This window comes from Thalia democratica, chromosome 6 (assembly GCF_965202585.1).
Source record: "Thalia democratica chromosome 6, ktThaDemo2.hap1.1, whole genome shotgun sequence".
Classification (NCBI taxonomy): Eukaryota; Metazoa; Chordata; class Thaliacea; order Salpida; family Salpidae; genus Thalia; species Thalia democratica.
In genome coordinates, this window is record NC_139170.1 from 26975367 (window position 1) to 26999783 (window position 24417).

General features: G+C 23.6%; 1 protein-coding gene across 1 annotated transcript; it reads left to right on the top strand.

Moving 5' to 3' along the window:
- Window positions 1–2753: 2753 nt before the first annotated feature.
- LOC145837806 (amyloid-beta A4 protein-like) lies at window positions 2754–23938 on the top strand. The gene is made up of 16 exons (XM_082945257.1): window positions 2754–2841; window positions 3708–3863; window positions 4918–5050; window positions 7543–7688; window positions 8097–8211; window positions 10482–10664; window positions 13165–13323; window positions 17191–17411; window positions 17992–18150; window positions 20045–20224; window positions 20674–20740; window positions 21633–21713; window positions 21778–21797; window positions 22345–22401; window positions 22644–22814; window positions 23467–23938. Exons 1-16 carry the CDS (start codon window positions 2791–2793, stop codon window positions 23569–23571), a joined length of 2004 nt encoding a protein of 667 aa, XP_082801383.1. The 5' UTR covers window positions 2754–2790; the 3' UTR covers window positions 23572–23938.
- Window positions 23939–24417: the final 479 nt, after the last annotated feature.

A 24417-nucleotide genomic window follows, 5' to 3' on the forward strand; every position in this document is an offset into this window, starting at 1 on the left:
TTAGACCCTATGAAACTTTGATGTATCATGCATTGTCCTTAGTGTATTCTTTTTGTATCTTCGTGACTATTTGTTTCTCTCTAAGCCTCTGCCACCTCTTTTGAAAATGCTAGATTACGTTGATAACAAAAGAAAGTTTACATTACCTCAAAGGCGACATTCAAAAGTATACATAACTATATAACGGTTTTAATGAATATTAAGCAAACAACTACTTTAAGGACAAATATAATTTATTTAATAGTTACTTTTTAATTTAGATTAATATGGTATCTCTGTAGAATTTTATTTAGCTAAGTACTTATTTAAAACTAATGTACTTTTAATGTAAAGCAGTATATTTATACTTTATGTTTATAAAAAACAAGTTCAAACTATTTAATATATAAATTTGAAAAAAAAAAACACAAACTGTTGATTAAAAAAACTGTATGACGTTAATAAGCGTACTAAAAAAATTTTCAATTTTTTTTTTCTTTTTTACGATATAATTAAAAAAAATTAAGTGAAAAATGTTGTAGTTTTGGTCATTTAGAATAAAATAATTGTTAAAAAGTTTTTTTTTTGTTTTTCTTGATTGCTTAAAAGTTTGTAAATTAAGTTTAAAGCCTAGCGATTAATAAAAACAAACCTTGGGCGAGAAATGAGTTTTTGTAAATTAAGGTCGTATAGTTTTTGTTTAAACCTTAAGTTAAAAAAAAATAAAAGAATAAATAAATTTAAATTAATTTGTCAAGATTTTCTTTTTACACTTATAAAATTAGGTAAGTCGAGTAACACGTTAATTTAGAATTTAATATATTAAAGTATGACATAAAACATTTATTTACTTATTGATGCTTGATTAATCTATTTAATTATAACTATAATTTTTACTTTATCAGAAATACCAACTTTGTAGATCTTCTGTCAAGTGTTTGCAGTATATTACATTTTTAAATCCATTTAATTAAACACTTATTATGAACTTTTTTTTTCTTTTGGTTATATGCATTTAAAAAGAAAAAAATAAAATGAATTGATTTGTTAAATATGCGTTTGCTGCGAGGTTATAATATACAACTTACAACTTCTTAAATTTAATTAACATGAGAAATTAAAATAGATTATTTACAGGCATCTGAAGAGAAACTACTTCAGTGACTTAAAAAAAGTAGCTTTATCTAATATGTCTTTATATAAAACATATCTTAATCAAGAGATTTTTAAATGAAAATAATTTATATGGTAAAAAATGATATAGTCAATTTTTGTTAAAGAAAAGTATAAAAGTTTGGTATACTTTTCATTTAAAGTTGTTTTTTTTATATGAAAAATCTAGTCATTGATTATAAGCCTTTTTAGGAAGTTTTTTCAACAATTTTTTTTTTTTTGAGATAAGACGCTGTGAAAACCTGTTTTACCTTAAAAAAGGTAAACAACAACATTATAAAAGTGTATTTAAACAAAGTCAAAACAAAAAGACAGATATTAAAAAGTTTTTATGAATGAATTTGAAAATTATTTATCTGTTAAAACTTTGCAAACTAATCATCGTTAAAAAGCTGACATTCTTTTATTTTTCAAAGTTTTTATCTATCGAAAATCAATATTAAACAATTACTTTTAATAATTAGTATTTGATTTTAAATTAATAAAACAAAAGAACATATAAAAATCTTTAGATCTTTAAAATACATTAGATCACTAAATTGGTTTCACAAAATGTTTTTTCTCTATGCTTGGTTTAATATTTATTATAAGTTCATAGTTCATACAGTCTTTTTTAAAAAAGTGTTTTCCCAGATGTGAATACCCTTTGAAATCATGTGACTAACATAACAATTTGTAATTGTAAATTCCCATTGACTAAATAATGATAAATTTCAATTGAATACTGATAAATACAAAATTTAAGTATACAAAAATGTAAGACAAAAATATTGAAATTTGTGATTTAAAGTATTTTAGAACTTCCTTTCTCAATGTTTTGTTATAGCATTATTTAAATAGTTATATAGTTGTGTATTTAGATTTTACTTTTGGAAAACACACCATAATTTTAAATTTGGTATTTTATTTATTTATTTATTTTTATTTTTTAAATTTTGTTAAAAAATTCTTATTAATTGAAAATATATAAGTCTAAAGGTTCTACTTAGTGAGGTTGTATTGATACATTTTTAATTCTTAGATAAAAAATCATACTTAAGTGATTGTTTAATACAACTACTGTTAAATTTAACTTCCCAAAAGTATTTATTTGGGTGGCCTTTCTTTTTTTTTTGTATATTTGTCAACCACTAGGTTTAGATCTTGAAATGAATGTTCGAATAAAGAGTTTTTAAAGCTGTTTTTAGGACCCCTTCGCCATCAGGCCACACTATTTGATAACAAAAAGGTTTTTTTCATGCACCAGGTCCTAGAACTAAATATTTTGAGCGCTTTATTTTGTTGTTCAGTAAACTATACTACTGGTGTAAAAAAAAACTATTTAAATTTTTTGTGAAAAAGTACAAAAACAATTTTAGATAAATTATTACAATTTTACTAATGAGAGATTTTTAATGAGAAATATTTTTCCTTTTTTTCTAATAAGCTTTACCTTATCAAAAAGATTATAGAAATTTGAAATAGTTAAGTATAATGTAAGTTTTATTATTAAAAGTGTTTAAGTAGTTTATTTGTGTTGAAGTGATCTTTTTAGATATATCAACTCGATCTCAATTCTTTGAATTCGTTTATTTATTTGTTTTTCTTATTTTTACAGACGTTAACACTAAAAAAACTATTGTTTGTAAACCTTCCACAATGTGGAAATTTAATGTCCTAGTTTCATTGCTTCTTTTTTACATCACTACGGTAAGTTTTATGTCATAAACAAGTGTGTCATTATAAAAGGCTGAATTATTATTAAAATTAAGTATTTTTTTTATAGTATAATTATAATGAAAAAAAAAGTTAAGCCACTAACTTTTTAAACAAGAATATTAAGTAATTTTGAAAGTTTTTTATAAGTTTGAGAGACTATATCTTGTATCAAGTATAGTACTAACACTTTATTTTTAAGTTCATAAATTGACATATTTACATTTTTTTTTTTATTTGCCTTAATAATTAGGCTAATTTTTTCTTTGCAACCTTATGTGAAAATTAAAAATGTTTTATAAATTTTTCACCTTTTTTTTCAACAGCTTAAGTTAAAGGTAGACAACATGTTTTAAGTTTGATAACAACTTTTAAAAAGCAAAAAAAAAGTTTAATTTTTACAAATTATTTTGAACGTGCTTTTAATTTTGATTTTACTTAACCTTAACTAAATTAGTTCCACAGTAGTACTTATTAAAATAATAATTTTTCACATATTTAATTTTAATTTAAACTTTTTTATAATAAATTTTTATTGAGTTACCAAAATATTACTAAAAGAATTACAGGTTAAATTTATGGATGTTCTTGATAGATTTTAAATTGTTTAAATAATAATTTATTGTTCTGCAAGTAATTAAGTAAGTTTAATAATTTTTCATTGTAAAATAGTATAAAAATCTAAGTTAAATAATTTAATCTTTAAGCTGCTTAGATATAAAATTGATAACTTATGTTAATTAAATATGACCACAATAAGTGAATGTATTTTTAAACAAAATGAATAGGTCCTAAAAGTGTTTTTTTTTATACTGTAGTATGAACAAAGTACCTTTTTAAAAATTTTACATAATTCCTAGGTCAACTGTGATTATGTCTTTCCTCCAGCAATTGCATTATATCCGAAGAAAACACTTATGGCTTCAGATTCCAACATGACTGAGTGGAAACCCTTAAACTTTAAAGTTGATGTTGCTAGTTTAAAACATCATAATATTCTAGAGTATTGCAAAAAAGTTAGTTTATTTAACTAATTTTGTAAATAGTATAAGTAATATTGATATAAAACAAATACATTAAAAAATATTGATTTTATTCTTTATATGTTACTTAATACATTTATATGTTCTTTTTGTGATGTCTTTAAACTAAATTTTTTTTAGATGAAAAAATTTAAAGTTAAGTCACGTTGAAATTATCCTTAAAATTTGAGAAAATTTTTTCGATTATATTGTTAAATTTAATTGTGTTACCTCTTTTACAAACTAGAAATTCAAGATTTAAATTTTTTAAATAAAAAAATTTACATAATTTAGTCAGTATTTTTTACAACAAAAAAAATCTTAGTGAAAATAAAACTTTTTTATTCAAAGTATCAACATTATACTTATAATAGTTTTAAATTAAAAAAACACAACTTGTATTTACGTCTAAACTTCCAAAATTTTAAATTTATATTTTCCAAATATATTTTTTTTAACAAAATTATCTATTGAACATATTGTAAGAGTTAAATAAGTCCTTTTGAAAGAAAGTATTACTATTATAATTTTCATTAAACAAATAAATCTGTAATAAGTTACAGCGTAATCTCCTATTTTGTTATATATTAAATAAATATTTTAACCTTATCAATTACTATTTTAAGTGTGAAGTTCGATATGTATAGAAATTAATATAACTAGATGTACTCTTTTATTTAATTTTAATTCAAGACATTATTTTGATTGAACTAATTATTAATTTTACTAAAAGTAAGCCATAAAGAGTCAGACATTTCAATTTATGAAGCAGAATTAAAAATTAAACAAAAGTATTAAAAACTTTTCCTTGTTTTTTAAAATTTAATTTTTTTTTACTGACAAGATTTTTTATTCTGGTAATGTATGATTCTACAAGATTATACTTTTTTTTATAAAACAAGCAAGTTTAGGCTTTATGATTTAGTTTTTATACTGATAAATTAACAACTTTTTATAAAGTTTAAGTATTTATTAAAGTTTTATTTGGAATAAAAGTAACTAAATTAAAATATAAATAATGAATAATAATATATCATTATTTTTGTAGTCCTTTCCGGATTTAGAAATCAAAAATTATTTCCAATCGAAAGATCAAGTAATTATAAAAAATTGGTGTGTCCAAGGAAAAAATGTTAATTGTAAAGGACATCAGCACAAAGTATTTCCTTACTTCTGCGTAGGTAAATAAATAGTTCTACAACAAACATATGTTTCAATAGAGTTTAGTCTAGTTTTATTTTTTTAGTTAATTTTTTATTTGTACAGTCAGTTTATATTTACTTAGTTTTAAAACTGGAAGTACTATATTAACGATTTTATGTTTTTAGAATTTATGCTTTTTAATAGTATTTTCAGATAAACTGAACACTAATGTTTCACAAAAATTTAGTAAAAATATTAATACAATCCAATTACTACCATAACTTTCTTTAGGAGATTGATATAATTACTTAAAATCTATAGAACTTGAACTGTACATAATGTGTTGTGTATACTTGTGATGAACTATTTTAATTAGTACAGTTGAGAAAAACTTTAAATAGAGTTCTAATGGATCCGAATGATAAATGTGGGCGGATTTGGCTATAGTTTGCCAAGACCTATATCCAACTAGATACTAGCTTGTATAATAGATTTAATTCTCGTCCAGAATTTTTTTTTCATTCTTTTAGTTGAACTGTGAGTAAGTTATGTTACTGGGCGCTTTTTATAAGATTCTGTCTAACATTGTAATGTATGATACTATATATTTAAACTTAACTTAAAACAATATTTAGCCACATGAACTCAGTGTGTGAGCCTTAGTGAATTTATTGATGAAAATGGTTGACATTTACCTTCTTTTCGTTTATGAACCTTATTTTCGTTTATGTTTAGAAATCAGTTAAAATAAAATATAACTTAATGTAAACAACTTATCTTTCTTTTTTTATTTATGTCTCATGTTGAGAAAATTAGAAATAGAATAAACTATCATTTTTATTTCAAGTTAAAGAACAGATGAAAAAAATGAATTGACTAAGCTATGTATTTCAATCACGATTTCCTTAAGTGGCCAATATAGTTCCTTTACGGCTTTTGAGGTGATTTTGGCTATCAGGGGGCGTTAGTTAGTAAAGTTGAGTAAAAATTAATGGGTAACTAGTTAAAGGGAGATATCTTATAAATTATGGTGATTATTTTGTAAGTTTTTGCCAAGGTGGTGTTTATGAAAACCGGTTTAGGAAACCCCAGTCTAATTAGAAAAGTTGATACGTTAAAAAATCAGTAAAGTAAACAACTTTTTTTAAGCAAATACTTTATTAGACTAACAACAATTCACTGCCCTTAAAATATGAACACCTCAACGAACTCAGTAAATATCAATATAATAAAAGGCTAGCTATCAGCAAAAATCAGCTATGTGTGCTGTACTCAAAAGTACTACAAAACACTAAAATACAAACACAGTAAGGCAGCAAACAATTAATGAATAATAAAAATAACAGAATTAATTTTAGTTAAGTTTCTTAAGTTTAACTTTTTTCTCTCTTTCTTCCAATATTTTGAGAGAGAACATCACTAATTTTGGTAGTCATTAGCTGACTCTTACTCATCGGTTCTGACATTCAATCTCTTTAGGTTATTCTTTTAAACTTTATTAAAATGTAGTGTTGTGTTTGTAAAAAACAAACTTGCAGTACAACAGAACTTTGAGGTTTGTTCATTGCGAAGCCTTAGAATACAACAAAGACAACACTGCTGGTTTAGGTAAACAGTAGTCAGACCTGTATGTTTGAACACTATCTTGGTGGTGATTTTTGTTGCCATCAAATTCCATGGAAACAACATAGAGGCTTTGTGGGTTTAATTTTTTGCTGCACTCTCTACAGTCTACAGGTTCCACTTTTATTTACCATAAAGCAGAGTATGTTAGATTTTGTGCAAAGACTTTTTTTAGTTATTATACCATACAAAATTGTGTTAGAAGAAAATTGCAAAAATTATCAAGGTTGCCACTTACCTGGAAACCTGTAATTTGATAAATTTTGAAAAAACCTGGAAAAACCTGGAATTTTGAACAAAAATAACTAAAAGAACCTGAAAAAACTTGGAATTTTAACAATTTTCACACGTTCAGTAGTAAAATTTCGATTTGACTCAAAAAATCTATCATATAAAAAAAAATAAATTTTTTATTAAAAAAACATATTTAAAGTAGCCTTACAGTATCCTTTCAATGCTTTTACACTATTTAACACAGTTTCTTACCTTAAAATTAACTTTAAACTAAAAATAGACCCAAAAATGTGTACTTTTAAATACCTTGAAGAAATTTGAAAAACCTGGAAAATTTTTTGAGCAAACAAGTGACTAGCATGATTAATGTATATTGTATGAGTTATATTTACTACAAAAATGTACTTATAATTTCAAACAAAATATTAAAACTATCCAAAAGATTTAGTCTAAGTTAGTTATAAACTAAATTTAAAGAGTTTTTAAACAATAACAAACTAAATAAAAGTCCAAACTTACTTAAGGTTTACACAATTACCAATGTAAGTATTAAGAATTAAGTTATTAATTTGCAAGTCATAATATTATACATTGCTAAAAAAAGTTACAAAAATTAACAAACGTATAATTTTCAGTTTAGAAAGAGATAATTTGATTCAATGTTAATTTCCAGATAAAAACTTTGAAGGACTGAAAATAACAGCACAAAAAGGTTGCTCAATGCATATTAAGGGAAAAAAGTCTAAAGATAACCATAAAGAAAAGTGTTATGATCAGAAAGATTGGTATTCTGTTGGTCTTGCAGCTTGTAAAGAAACAGTAAGTTGAAAATTATTATTTGTTTTTTGTCTGCTATAAATAAATTTTCCGTATATTTATAATATATATATATATATATATATGAAATAAGATATCTGATAAAAATACAATAACCAAGTTAATCCTAACTAACTAGAAACTGTTCAATAATTGCAAAACATCTACTCTACATTACTTAAAGTAAATGTATAGTTTTACTTTACACCTTTTGATAACTTAAATTAGATAAAATACACTTTTTAAAACTCAACAGATAAACATGTTTTATAGTATACTAGCAACTTATTATTAACATATTGTTACAGATTTACATAATTTTCAACACTTTTATTTACTTTTGATTCTCTTTTCTATTTTTAAATTTTTTTAGTGTTTCTGCATTCAAATTATTTTTATTATTTTTTATAGAATTCAAAGCTTGAAGACCATACTGTGATGAAGCCTTGTAAAAAACCTGGCTACTTTGAAACATTTAAGTTTGTTTGCTGTCCGAACGCTATTGAAAAAGTTGTCACAAAGCCCGGTTAGTTTCATTATTTAATTTTTTTATTATATAAATATAGAATAAATACTACTTGTTGTATTTGTTAAACGTAAAATTAATTTGTTATCTAACGTTATCTATAACTTTGTTAGTTTTAATTATAAGCGATTTTTCATTTCTATCGTAAACAGTTTAATGTTCTGTATAAAATGCATTTGGGAATAAAATAGAGCTAACATAGTTAAGATGTTTAAGCCTTAAATTTACAGAAGTTTAAAAAATTACCATTATTCAAGATATCTATTTGAGACTGGCTTAAACCGTTCACATACATTTTCACAGTTATAAAATTTTTATTTTAGTTTTTAGACTTCTATTTGATTATGAATTTTTATAACTGTGATAACTGTTCAAAAATATAGGTTTAATCGTTTGCTAATAAAAGATCCTAGTGAAGTAACTTCACTGGAATATAAATAAAAACAAATTGTACAGTAATCTTCCTATATTGTACCAACATATGTTTCTGTGTGTTGATTCGTTAACACACAGAAACATATGTTGGTACGATAAAGGATGATTACTGTACAATTTGTTTTTATAACTGTGATATGGATAAAACCAAGTATATTTTATTAAGATGCAAAAAATCTCGCATATCATCACATTGAATTTGTTTAATGTTATAAATTTTATTGTTTTGGTTTAAAATCAAGAGCTTAAGGCCATAGGGGGGAGTAGAAGCCACTTTTTGACCAAAAATAACATATAGACTTATATTATAGTAAATTTCATAATCTTTCAGATGCTTTTTTTAGATTTTAAAAATATTAACTAAATATATAAAGGGTTGTCTTTATAAAGGGTAACTTTAAAGCCGTTTTTCTCGAGTTTTTAAAAACGGGCTTTAAAATCTATCTTCTCCTTCATTTTTCAAGCAATCTTCTTCAAATTTTCAGGAAATGTTCCTTACATTATGAGAAAAAAACGTTATTTTTGAATTTTAATAATTAAAAAAAATTAAAATTTTAAGACAAAAATTTAAAAAAAAAAGTGATTTTTTATCAAAAATTTTATTTTTTTTTTCAAAAAAAAAAGTATTTTTACTTGAAATTTTTTAAAGTCACAAATAACGTTTTTTTGTTATTGTATAAAGAATAGACTGTGAAAGTTTGAAGAAGATTGCTTAAAAAATGAAGGAGGAGATAGATTTTGAATGCATTAGTCTTTTTTCGCCGTCTTAGTTTTTCCTTCAACATAAGGAACCTGTTATGCGGCCCGACTTTGGCCGGTCATATCTCAAAAACTAATTCGAATTTTTAAAAACGGTAAAAAGCAACTTAAAGCTTAGTAAAAACTCTATAAAATAAGATCAACTTGTAAAAAACATGGCCTACCCCCCTATGGCCTTAACAGTAAACTTTTATATAAATTATGTATTGTTAAAAAAGTATCTATGTGACTCAAGGTTTTATCAAATTACCGACTATTTCATTGTAAACATTTTAAAGATATAAAATTCATTTATCAATACACAACAGTATAACAAGTGTATTGTCAAGTTTGTGTATAACATTTTATAAATTGTATAATGAAATTTATAAGTTTACTGTAAAAATATATATTATAAGTCACTTTTATTTAGTACTTTAAGTCTTAAAAAGTAAATAGATTAAAAAAAAAATGTTAAATAAACATAAATTATAAGTTTATGCTGTTAAAAAAGTAGCAGTTGTTGTAATAAAAAAAAAATATAGTATAAGGTATAAGGTATTAAACAAAATAATTATTATTAGATAATAATAAAAACTTGACAACAATGCAACAATACGCTGGCTTTGAAATGTTAATTTTTCATTATATTATGTGTATATATATTTTTGAAAACTATTGCAATATTATAAAAAAATCAATATATTTTATGCTGATGGATTAAAACTGCTGACACATATATAAAAAATTTTGTTTAAAATAATCTATATTTATAAATTTTATGTATGTGTAAGTTGTTTTAATTACTAAAGGTTTAGGCATGTTGATTTACAAAAGTTTTTAAACTTTAATCGGTTACAAAAGTACAAACAAAACTTAAATCAATTTTGGTGTTTATTTTTGATCAATCACATACTCAATTGAAAGTTAACCCTAATTATTACTAAAAAAATCTGTTTAAAGATTTACAAATATTGTATTGAGATGATTTACTGTTTTCAAAAACTTTTATTTCAGAAAATGTTTAAAAAAATCAATATTTAAATGCATAATAACTTTCAATTAAATTTGATATGAAAATATATTTCGTAAAATAGAACAAGTAGACGATGAAAATGCAGAAAAGTGCACTTTGCCACCAGTAGTTGGTTTGTGCCGTGCTTCCATATACCGCTGGCACTTCGATGACAAGGAAAAAAGATGCAAAGTTTTTCTCTATGGTGGATGCGGCGGCAACAAAAACAACTTTGCCACTGAAGAAGAATGTAAAAGCCAATGCAGTTAGTTTATTCAGAGTTTTAATGAAAAAATAAAATTAAAAATATTCTAAGCACTCTAGGTATTAAGAATGCTGTAATATTTATTTAAACTTTTTTTTATAGAAGCAATGTAGTAAAATTGTCAAAATTACAACAAAACACATGAACAAACTAACTTCAAAAGTTTAACTATTTGTATATAACATTGTTAAACTAAGAATAAAGTTATTGAAATTAAGTTTTAGGTATACGCTTGGAAGATGTAAAAAAAGACTTTTATATATTGATGTCATATCAATATATATTTTCAATTAGTTTAATGTTTGTTTTATGTTGAAACTATAAAAAAAAAACGATTTTGATGTATTGTCTAAACCAGGGTTTCTCAAATTGGGCTATGACAGATACTCAGTGGGCATGAGCAGCAAAGGGGTCAAAGGGGGGCCATGCGCAGTTAAGGAGCCACAGGGGGCTATGAGGTCATAATTAGAAACTTACGCTAGATATTCTAGAGTTGTTGATCAAGAACAATAAAAAAAGGTTTCAAATGCTTTTAATGGTAGTTTTTGAGTAGTCTTGTTGAAGGGGGCCATAGCTTTTTTAATTTCTTTAAAGGGGCAAAAGTTTGGGAAACCCTGGTCTAAACTATAAAATTAGTGTCTTATAACTATTTTTAAAGTTATGGAATTTGATTACTGAATAAAATTGTTTGTATTTGTACTTTAAAACTTTACTGAACTTAATTAGTTTCTTATAATTTTGGTTTTATTGATTGTAAAACATAAGTATGAACTTTTATATTAAAGAACAGTTTATAATTTGTTTCGAAAATTGAAAAATAATAACTCAACAAAAACTAGTTCTGCTTTTAATTTTGTATGCTACTTAAAAAGCTAATGTTTGCTTACAAAATAGTTTTCAGTTTCTATCTAAATAATCTTTTAAGTAAACAATTTTTTTTTAATCAACATGGAACAGTTGTTATAAATATATCTCTATTAATTAAAAAAAGCTTTATCTAATGAGAAAAATCTATCTGTTCAAGTTTGCTTTCTTACTGTTTTTAGTTGAAGACCATGTGATTTTTTCTTGCAAGTAATAAGATAAAAAACTAACACACAAATTAGATGTGATTAAAATGTTTATGTTAGCCAAGTTTAAAGTATATAAAACAGTTTACATAAACTTCAAAGTTTAAGTTTTAAGTTATGTTGATTAGTTTTCCTAATAAAATTTCAAATTAATAAATCGAACACGTTTAAAAGTATTCAATTTATTTTTGTTTGAATTTATTGTTATAAGTTAAAGTAATAATGTTTTCAAATGTTATAAATTAATATTAAAATTTTATTAAACTTTACCTTTAGGTTTCTTTTAATTGTGTGTTGTTTTAGTATGAATGCTTTGTATATTATCAAAAAGTCTGAGTTATAACAAGATTTAAAACTTTGAAGTAAAAATAGTGTATATGGGCCAAATGGTTAAGTATAGCATAACATTTTGATAGTATTTTTCAAAAATTAAAATAAAAAGGCTCTAGAAATAAACTAAGAAACAACAAAGAATAAAGCAAACAATGATTAATTATTCATTAGGGCAGTATGTCATTCAATTATTAAACATTGGTTTTAAATATTTTTTAGTGTAATTGACCGTTTAATTGAAGGATATAATAACCATGTAGTTTAAAAATGTCAAAAAACTGTAATATAAAGTTTTTTTTTAAGTAGAAGGAAAACACGTCTTTTAAGTAAAAAACAACTATCATTCTCTATAGTAGCATAATCTCTATAAAAAATTTACAAAATCAAAGTTTTAAAAATAAGTTTTGAGATGTTTACATCTTTAGGAAACTTTGCAGTATAATTTTAATGAAATTTTTAAAATTCTTTACAGGTTTTCTTTTAAATGAAATTGAAGCGATTTATACTGCCTCAGTTTTCAAAACTTAGGAGCTGTATAAATAAACTGTAGTAAGAAAAACTATATTTTTCTTTTTATGTTTAACTTACTTTTTTTTATGATCAAAATTGAATTAATAAAATTAGAAAATATGTTGCTAAGTGTTAATATAAGATATGTTTTACTAAAGATTTTTAGAATCATGACTTGGATGTTTTTCATAAATTTCAATTCAAAAGCTTTCACGCCGTAAATGCTATTTAAAAATTTATGTGTCGTGATATCCTTGTTTTAGTTATTTTAATGAAATAATTTGTTGTTTTAAAGTACGTTTCATTGTTATAAAAATCTCCCCAGTCTTTTTAGTACTGGTTAACGCTAAAAGTTTGTGTATAAAAATATTCCTAATTATAAATTAAATTATTGTTATTGCTTTTATTGTGAAACGTTGGACTCAGGCATCAAAACATGAGCTGCTTAAACATATTTATACTATTAATTTTATTTCAGACTAAACTTGAAAACAGCTGCAAGGTAACAACAATGATTAAACAGCCCTTAGTTTTTCAAAAATTTATTAAAACTTAAATAAATGAAATACTTAATTGTTTAACAACAGGATGCCACTTTGACAAGGAGACAGGTACGTGTAGAGGTTTGTTTATGAAGTGGCACTACAACAAAGCCACTGGAAATTGTCAGGAGTTCGTTTATGGTGGATGCAGTGGAAATCTGAACAGATTTGATAGCGAACAGTTTTGCATGAGCAATTGCTCAGGTAATAAGTTTTTAAAGTGTTTTGTAAACTTACTGAGCGTGTATTAGTACAAAATTAGTTAGTATTATTTTTCTAAAATATTTACACGAAATATAACAGTATGAGTTGGTGTTGAGTAGAAAATAATTGTTTAGAAACAATCAAATACTCTGTTAAAAATTAATGTAGTATTTAGTTAAACTGGTGTTTACCATTTAAAATATTAAAATTCAGAAATTGCATGTTTTTTAAACATTTGTTTTGTCTTTGGCAAAGTATTCGAAATTATGGGACACGTTCAAAATCCACCTGCGATCAAAATCCACCCAGTCAAATTCGAGAACAGCTTACCGAACGAGGGTAAGGGTTAGGGGTAACAGTGATAGTGAAAAATAAATCAAAAAAAATAAAAAAATAAAAATAAATATTTATAATGAATTAGTAAATGAAGAAATGTAGAAAAAGTCGTGTGAATTTTGATAGCATACCGAAATTATCCCTACCTATAATATAAAAAACTAACCTGTAATACTTAATCCGTTTTTTTTTCCTCTCAACGAATAAAACTCTTAAGAACTTAAAAAAGTATTTTATATTAACAAGCATGCGAAGCAAGACTAAAATAAAAAAAAACATTATTTTTTAATCGGTCAATACATACTCATTGAAACTTAAAAACATGTGTTAGTAATAGTTATAAGATTTTGATTTATTTTAAAAATCTCAAAAATAAACATATTTGACTAAATTAAAGTAAACAATCTGTAAGAGATTGGCGTTTGAAAATACATCGTGGTCATTTAACTAAGTAAAGTAATTATATTGTTGATCCAAAGTCTGCTAAAATGTTTTATGTATTATTTAAGTTTTTAAAATTTTTACGGTTAAAGATATGTTTAAACCTAAATTTGTGTATAATTTTTGCATATTTTAGTTTTTAAAATCAGGAGTTTCCAATCTTTTGATTTAATGGCCATTGGCATTAACGGAAAAATTATTGCAAATTAACAAATATAGACTTTGGCAAAATGGCATTACAAGCATAAATGTTTAACTATGCTCCAAAAGTAATATAAATAACATTTATATAAATGATAATTTTTATCAAGCTATAGTTCAAAAAAATCAGTAAATATATCTAACTAACATAATAATTGAATATACATATAGTTAAATACTGTAAAATTTCTTCAAATGAATGGCTTTACAAGTTTAATAAGTTGATAGTTGGCTGTATAAAAAATAATTGGGCCACAGACTGCAGGTGAAATTGACCTGTTTTAAAATATGAAATGTCTCGCAAAGCACTAAACTCTAACATTATTATCTTAATTATGTTTTTTATTGTGCAATATTGGACTCAGGCATTAAAACCTAAGCCACTTATACAGGGCAATTAATTAAGAAAAATTAAAATAAAATAGATATTAAACAATTTAAGATTAAAAATAAACATAAACAAAAAATTAAACAAAGTTAAACTTATAAAAAACTAATTAATAAGTTTAAACTTATTTATTCAATACATAAGGCGATAACTTGGTACATACAAAAAAGAAATAGTATATTAGATGTATATTATTATATTTGTACACTTTTTAATAAAAATTATTAGTTAAATATCATTGGAATAAATTAGAAAATTTCTAGATAGTTTGTTCTGACTTGGTACTTTTATTTACAATGTTGTTGTTTTTATGAAATTCTTACATATTTACCATGTATAGAAGGCTTTGACGTCACAAAAGATTAGATAAGTATATAGATAATCTAAATGTGTTTATTCAATTTAATTTTTTGTAATGAGTAAATCTTTGTATATAGTATAACTCTAAGTATGTAATTACATAATTTGTATAAAACCCTCGGTGTTCTATTATTCAATTTTTTTGTTAGGATTTACTTTGGTTCTCACATACTTTTATAAAAAGCAGTTACCTAAAAATATGATAAATTTAATCATAAAAAATAAATTATGGTACTTTTTCTCGGACAGGATTTAATTCAATTGATCTCTTGTTTACAATAAAATGACTAAAAGTCTTGTTTTTACAAGAAACAATTTTTTTTTGAGAAATCATATTTTTTTTAAATTGATAAGTAACACTTATATTTTATACCTTCAATAAAGGAGATAAGATTTGAGTGACTTTTTGAAAAAGGTTAATATTTTTGTAAAAATTTACATTTATTTTACATACATTGAATTTTTTTTAAGTATAAGTACTTAAACCTAACATTTATTAAAGAACTTAACATAAATAAACAATTAAGATAAACCAGTTTAAATTATTACAATAAAAGCTATGTTTAAAAAAAATATTATGACGACAACTTTTTGTTTTAAAGTACCATACACTTTTTAAATTTAATTTTACAGTTATAGATTATAAGTATTTTCTTTTTTCATGAATTATTAATTAAAAAATTTTTCATGCTTACTGTCTGTTTAGTTTTTCTTACTATTGTTCAATCCATTAAAAATTTTTGTTAAAAGAGGTCTAAAACTTAACTTAAGTAATTGACTATTTGAATATGTTGATTGTGTATTTTGAGGTTAACATGTTATGTGTATGCCAAAAAATAAATTTATTTTATGTTTACATATTCTAAAGTTATAGTGTTTTTATAAAAAATTATTTATTAATCTATTATAAATTTTTTATACTCTTGTTGGTAAAATTTGATAAGGTTGATAATTTTGTTAAACAAAGTAGTGACGTTTAGCAAAAAAGTTTTTTACATTTATGTTTGTATATAGTTTTTTTTTTGGTTAAATGCAGCTTTTTCTACAAAAAGTTACAGTGTTGCCAAAAAACATGGAATCCTGGAAAAACTTTTGGAATTTGACAATTTAGGGAAAAAAGGAAAAAAAACTTGAATTTCGAACAAAAATCTCTAAAAAATCTAGAAAACCCTAATACTTTTGACTATTTTTACATGTAGTTATTTGTCTTCAATAAAAAAGATTGCTCAATTTACTTAAATGTAAAGAGCTTATTTAAATAAATAAGAGAATGTGCAATGTAGAGTTATCTTACATCATAAAAGACGTTAAAAAATCTATCATAAAAGTTATTTTTTGTGTCATTAAAAAACAAATTTAAAATTGCTTTACAGTATCTTTTCAATGTTCGTATACTTTTTAAGACGGTTTTTTTTAACTTATGTTCAGTTTTATACTAAGAATGGACAAAAAAAAAACAGTTTTTTAAACTTGGAAGAAATTTACAGAAAACCATTTGCAACCCTTTAATAAAAAATTCAAAATTTTTCTTTATTTATATTTATTTATTTATATATTTTTCTTTATAATATATATTTTATTATAATTTTTTTTAAGATATAACGTAAATTCCCTTAAGTTAAAATGATTCAAACTAGCAAAGCAGATCGGAAAATTAGAACTACAGTTATTCGGTAGCAAACTTTTTTTTCTTTAAAAACATTTCTCTATGTAGTCTCAAAATATCCACTAAAAATATTTTACTTTATCTTTGAGACTATTACCTTATTTTGTGTACACAGTTTTCAACGTCTATGCAACGGAACCTGCAGTTTTTTTTTTTGTACGTTTGTAAAATAAAGTGTTTCCCCACGAAAAAAATTAGTTATGTTTAAATATAGTATACAAGACTTGTTAGTTTTTATTGGCTAAAACTTTTAAATGGACAGTTATTAAGAATCTAAGATATACTTTATTGTTTGTTACATACTAAGCATGTAATTTTTATTTTATTGATTACGCATATTTTATGCATTATTTAAGTTTAAAATACATCAGTCTTTTAAAAGTTTAACATCTTTTAATATTGTTATCTAACTTGTTATTAAGTACATTCTAAGGTAGTTTTGATGCGTTTCAAATAACTAAAAAAATATATTAAGCTGTTCAAGCAACTAATAAACAAGAAGATACAACAAATGTCGAAACCGAAGACTTTGAAGTAACAATTTCTGAAACTGAAAAGGATTATAATGTTGTTATTGACGATACCTTTGACCAGCCTTACATGTCTAAAATTTACCTAAAAGAATTAGAAGATGTCAACGTAAACTACAAAAAAGCTAGGCTTGTAGAAACTGAAAACTTTGAAAAGCTTTTTAAAGTTTGTAATTTTATGTATTCTATCGATATAAAAAAATTTAAGCAGATGCTTAACGCAACACATTTATATTTTTAATACTAACAACAACTTACACAGTACTTTCTTTATTCAACTGATGCACGTTTCTCTTTGTTTACCAATAACATAGTTCCGCGTTATTATCAAAGTTTTACAAGTTAAGTTGTTTTAGAATAAAAGAAAATATTTTTTTATTTTTTATTCAATTTTGTTCACAAAAATATTTAGATTATTCTTCTTTTTAGTATAATAAAAAAAAAACTATTTTTATGTTTTATATACTAATACTTCAATAAATTATTCTCAGTAAAAATATTCGTTCCTATATGTAATTATTTTTAAGTATTTTTCGAGCTTAAAGCTTTAAAAGAGAAGAACCAAATGTATTTACAAGTTAGCTAGTAAATTTTTGCAACAAAAGATAAAAAATAAATACATATCAGTATTTTTTTAACAAATGTGTTATTAGTTTAAGACAGTGAAACGTTCGTTAAATTCAAGAAAGTTTTTAGTTTGTTTAATCAATTGTTATATCAATATTTATAGTTTATGTTTTTAACAGCATAGCATAGCAGATAATGTTTCTCATATGAGGCTTGTTACAAACCTTCATGGTATAGAAAGAAGTTATTTGTCAAAATATGAAAACCTGCTGAACAGATTTCGCACAGAAACCTTCGACAGTTTTCTTGATAAGAGCTCATCTGCATCTGACCTGACTGTAAGTTTAACAGTCTTTTATTAGTTGTTGTAAATGTCATTAAGTAAATGAAAAAATTAAACTTTTTAAACTAGCAGTTGTCATTTTTCAAACTTTGTAACAGCTATTATACATTTAGTAAAACTAAGTTTTGTTTATTTTTATAGAAGTATGATTTGCACCTGTAACACAACTAAATCACTAAAAAAAATTATAAATACATACCTAAAACTTTCTATATTGAAAAATTTTTAAGTATTTTTGTGACAGTAAATAAAATCTTGTATTATAATTTTAAACGTGGTAAGCTGCAATTAGTCATCTACCAGATCCTGATTTTTCAATTCGATAGATCACTAATTCAAACTTCTAAAAATAAAATATTAAACATTGCTATTGAAGTATTTTATATATTTTTTTTACAACATGCATGTTATAGGTCCTAATTAAATTAATCTAGATTAGTAATTTCTGGTATATGACAGAGTTTCCAAAAAATATGGAATCATGGGAGAACCTGGAATTTGAAAATTTAGGCAAAAAAAAAGCCTGGACAAACCTAGAATTTAAGAATCTTTGAAAAAAAAAAGGAATTTTGAACAAAATCACTAAAAAACCTGAAAAAAAATGGAATTTTGAACTATACACATGTAAAGCAACATGATTTGATTAGATACGAAAAATCTATAAAATTGATAATTTTTTTTTGTATCATTAAAACAAACTTTAACTAAAAAACTCATTTAAAGTAGCATTACAGTATCTATTCAATATTTTAGTACTGTTGAAGGCAGTATTATAACTAAAGTTTAGTTTATATTGAAATAGATCAAACAACTTCTATTTTAAAAACTTGAAAGAAATTCAGAAAACCTTGTAGAAATTTACAAAAAACCTTTAGCAACCCTGTATATATTTTAAAGTTCATTATGTTAAGTAATACGTTTAAAAAAATCTAACATTAGCTTGAGTGTGTATTTTTTGTTTTAAACTTATGTAATTAAGGTTTATCTGTTTTTGTTTAAGTTATTTTTTGTTAAACTAATTTTGACAATTCTTAAATAACTTTACACAGGTTTTTGTCATATTATCAAGGTTTGTAAAAAAAAACTTTAAGTTTATTTAAAACGTGTTAATTAAATTTTAATACAGTCACTATTCAATTATAACCACTTTAGTTTGTTTTTGACTTAATTTAAAATTAAGGTGAATTTAACTTCTATTCAAATTATTGTCTTAGTGTTTTATATTTGCCTCTATTTAAATAAGTAACTTGTGAAAGTTTAAACTCATAGAGAGTATTTGCTAATAAGTAATGTAATATAACTTTTTGTAAGTTACATACATAAATTTCAAGACTGTATTGAAACTAGTTAAATGTACTTCTTTTTTCATATTTATAGTGGCATATTTCAAAAATATGTTTTCAAATAGATAATATCCAAATACATTCAACTTTACAAGCATTTATAATTTTTATGGTTATTACAAAACTAGTATATAAAACTATTGTATCATATTGTCGAGATAATTCTCATTTTATAAATATAATCAAATTATGTTAAAGTTGATCCTTTATAATCAAGTATGACTTCATTTTGACTTAAGAATTAGTGCATTTACAACCATAGAAATGCCCTTTAATTAGTAATGTTATCCTAGTTTAGTCATTGTATACATTATACTCTCTTCTTAACTTTAAAAAATCATTATAGATTTTACATATTTTTTTACACTTAAGTACTGTCATTTTAACAATTCCGATAAGTTACTTCTAATCAAGTATAATGTTATTCAACAAAAAGGAATAATTAGTTCTAAATTTGTTTGCTTACCTACATTCTGAGTTTTTTTCAAGAAAATATTATTTTTTAATTTTTAAATACATGAAGATAAAAGTTACAAAAAAAAATAGAATGAAGAAATACTTGAGTCATTAATGGCATACGTAGAAACAGAAAAGTATGAACAACAGTATTATTTGGAGCATCATAAAATTTTACTTGATGATTTTAATAAACATGCTAATATTGCAACGGCAAAAGACACCAACATTGTTATTTCATCTTTGCAAGAAAATATCTCTGGATTACAGGTTTTTTGTTCTTTGTAGTTTAGCTCTTTAATTTTTAATATTTCAGTTAACGATAAGTAATGTTTACTAGGCATTTATAGTTACACATTACAAAAATGACACCTAAAAAAAGCATCTAACAGTAATTCAAACCCAAAATAAAAACTAATAGAGTTTATAAATTTTTAAAAACATAATTAAATTAGTATCTAATACAATCAAGGTTTTTTTCTATAATTTTTTTAATTTGTTTTTGTATCTCTATTGATTGTGTAGTATATATAATAACTTTCAATATGCTAATTATTTGCAGTCTAAGTTTTAAAGTTTATTAAGCTAAGTTTCTAATTTTTTTAAAATTGAGAATAGTGATAACAAAAAAAAAAATTTTTTAGGTATATAGTTTTCAAATACTTAAAAAAAATTTGATTATATATTTACAAAAACTAAATTAAATATTTTTTTTGAAGAATCGCTTAAGAAAGAATTTAAAAAGTGTTGATGGACGAATAAAAGAAGAATTTTCTGGAGAAATAGGTTTGACAAAACTTATTATTAAGATATTACAATTATTCAGAGGTAATTTTTTTTTATAACACCATTACACTTTTTAAAATAATATTCATATATCGGAAATTAAGATTAACATTTTTAAAGTTAAACAGTTGTAATACTGCTGTACAATACAAAGATACATGTAGTTTTTGCTAATATAAAGTATTTCTTTTCAACTTTAAGTTAATTTTATTTCGAATTAGAAAAAAACTGTTCTAAAGTTTATTTTTTAAATTACTTTACTATGTGGTTGGTATTTCAACTAAATTAAGTATCAATAGTGATTAGAAACTGTATATTAAACTTTAAGATATAGTTATTTGCAGTTTTTAACAAACACACAAAATATTGTTTTTTAATATCAATCAAATCAAAGTGCCTAATTTTTTTTTCCCTAACTTTACAGTTTCTGCTAAGTTTTGAAAAATTAATTATTTTTTAGTACTTCTAACTTTTAATAATAAGCTAAATATTCACAACTTCAATTAAACGCATTTCTGTTTATATTCCTTCTAAAGTTATAACAGTTATGTGTGTTTTTTTTTTGAAAACTAAACTTTATTATAAACTTGTGTTAAACTGAAAACTATAAAATATTTAATTATCTTCTTATTAGTAGTTTACAATTTGCAGTATACAAGTAATAGCAAACATTATAAAAAAAATACCAGCTGTTGTTGTTTGTATAAGTATTTTATTAATACATCTCTAAACTATTGTTACTTGTTTTAATAAGTGTCTACCTTGAACTGTTGTGGTTATTTTTTCCTGAAGGAAATTATTTTATATTAAATATATCCTTGATACACATTTGTTTAATAAAACTTTACTTTACTAACAAATGTTGAATACTTAGTTGCTTTAATTATTACAGAAAACATTCTCAATGATTTCAAGCCAATTAAACTCGAGGTTGTAACGTACCAAGTGAATGATAACATTGAAAGTTCAGCTGGTAAGATTACTTAATACTTTCATGTTTTATTTTGAACAATTATATAAGTGTAATTTTTTTTCAGATTCTTTTGATGACACTGAGGTATGTAGTTTGTATAGTTTTGTTGTACTTAGATGTTTTTATTGTTAATGAACATATAATATATCCTTTGCTTTCTATGTTAATATGTTTAACTAAGTTGATTAAAAAGTCTTAAGTTAAGCTTTTTATTAAAAGTAATGTTATAATAAAAAAATCTAAAACTTAAACCTATGTTCACATCTAGAAAATTGCTTCAGATTAACTTAAAAGATTAGTTTTCACAGTTTTTCTCATATAAAGATTCTCTTTTGTGTGCATTCATAATTGTGTTTTGTTTGTTTTCGTGAAAAGAAAGGTCAGAAACAAATGCATCATTTTATACCAACTTTATTTTAAGGTTTTAAATTCGTTAGAACTTAAACTAAGAATATGGGCTTTTAGGTCTTTCTTTTATTGAGATTTTGAATTTTTTTTAAGTTTTTGACCTAATTTATGTCTTCTAAATTTTAAAATTGTTTAGAAAATTATTAATTACCTTAATTTTTTTTTCAGCTTCTATAATGTGTATAGTTAAACTTAAAAAGAATATATGTAACTCTTGTTTTAGAATGAAGAAGAACTTGATGACCAGTCTCAGGAGTTCGATGTTCCAAATACTTCAGGGGTATTTTAAACTTTAATTGTTTTGTTTTCAAATGTTCGATAAAAATAGTGAATTTTCTTCAAAAATCTTTACAAAATAACTTAATTAAATACTGATAAATTGGTTATTAATAAAAGAGTAAGTTGGCTGTAAATGTTTTATGTATATATAAACTTAGTTACAAAAATATCACTAATTGTTAAAAGTTTGCTTGTATTTTTAAAACTCAACTTGGTCTTTTAAATTGCTATCTAATATGTTAGAGTCGCACATACGAAGACGACACCAGTAGCGAATTAACTGCGCTCAAGTCCACATCATGGTGGTTGTTCTGGGGCGGCTTGTTTGTCACTGTACTGATTGCAGTTCTTGCCACTAAAATGGTGTTTCAAGGCAAGAAGGATAAAAAAGTTAAGGATAAAAAAGTCACCAAGGTACGTTTGAGCTTTTCTTAATAACTAGCGTTGTTAAAGATGTGAAAATGAGTGTTTTAACATTTAATTTGATTTTTATCAGTAATTCAGGTCAGTATTTACTACGCCATAAAGTTTATTTTTTCGGTTTAAAAACATATTCTTGATCAAACGACGTTTAAAACCTCGAAATTATAATAGCTTAAACCAGCCTTCAACCTTTCCAGAAACTGTGCACACTTACTTACTAGGAAATGAATCACATTAGATTATAACAAATAAAATATTAACAAGAAATATTTTTCAATGTTTAGAGTTTTTTAAGGTATAAATATAACGTATTAAGGTCTGTTAACTTATGTTTTCTTTAACTTTTTTAGTAGAATGAAAACAAAGATCATAAAAAAAAAATATATTTTAGTAATTTTCCTGTAAAAATAAAACAAGTTCTATGCACAATAGTCTGCTCAGCGTGAGGACCACTGACTTAAACTAATAATTATTAATAAATGAAACAATTTTGTTCTCTTCAACTAATGAATTAGAACCTTTTTTTTGTGTTTGTATATGAAAAAAAAGTAGCTCAAAAAATTTATTTGCTAATTTTTTGAAAAATTTAAATAGTATTTCTAATTAAAAACACTTGCAATGAAAATAATTCAATTCGTTACAGATAACTCAGGTATTCACTCCTGAAGAAAAGCAATTGTTGCAAATGCAGCAAGACGGCTTTGAAAACCCAACTTACAAGTTTTTTGAAAAACACCAGAAAGCCTAATTGTTCTTCAACAATAATTTTAAGAATCGAGATTATGTTGTATATAATTTTTAGTACATTTAATTCGATATTTGTATAAGGCAATATGTTTTTAAAATATTTTCCATTAGTTAAAGTTTTGTCATAACATAATACATCTTTTTGTAGTTTGAAGCATGTTTAGTTTTTTAAAAGCAATTGAACTAGAGTAGCATTTTTTGTTTCGTAAAAACTTCTTAAAATTTTAATTTCACTTATTCTCTGAATCAGTTAAACTAAAGTGCAAAAAAATTATTCTTGTTGTGGTACAGTTTTAAATGAAGCATTTGATGTGTACTGTTATATAATACATGCTTTTTGTTGTAAATAAAGTTTTAGTTTCACTTCATCAATTACTAATTTTGCACTGTTTAAATAAAAATTTTAAACAAATTAGTTGTGTTTTAATTATTGATTTTTTATTTTTGTATTTTTAGTAAGTTATGATATCTGTATAACTAATTTAAACCAACAATAAGTATAATTTTTATCATTTTCTAGATATTATATAATAGATGAATAACATAAAACGATTTATAAACTTTACCTTCGACGCTAAAAGTAGAAGTCTTAGACAACAAAACTATTTTTTTAAACTCTACTTTTGAATCAAACAATATATTATTTAATAATATTTATTTAGTATTATAAACTAAATAAGATTTTTTTAAGTGCTTGGTTAGTTTTTTACTGCTTTTTATATGTGTGTGTTTTAGATTTTCGTAACTATAAATTTAAAGAGGTTTTTTTACGATAAGTATAAAGCTATATTTTTATTGCACAAGTATTTCTACTGCTTCAATGTAAAATTTAACCCGATGTTTTCAA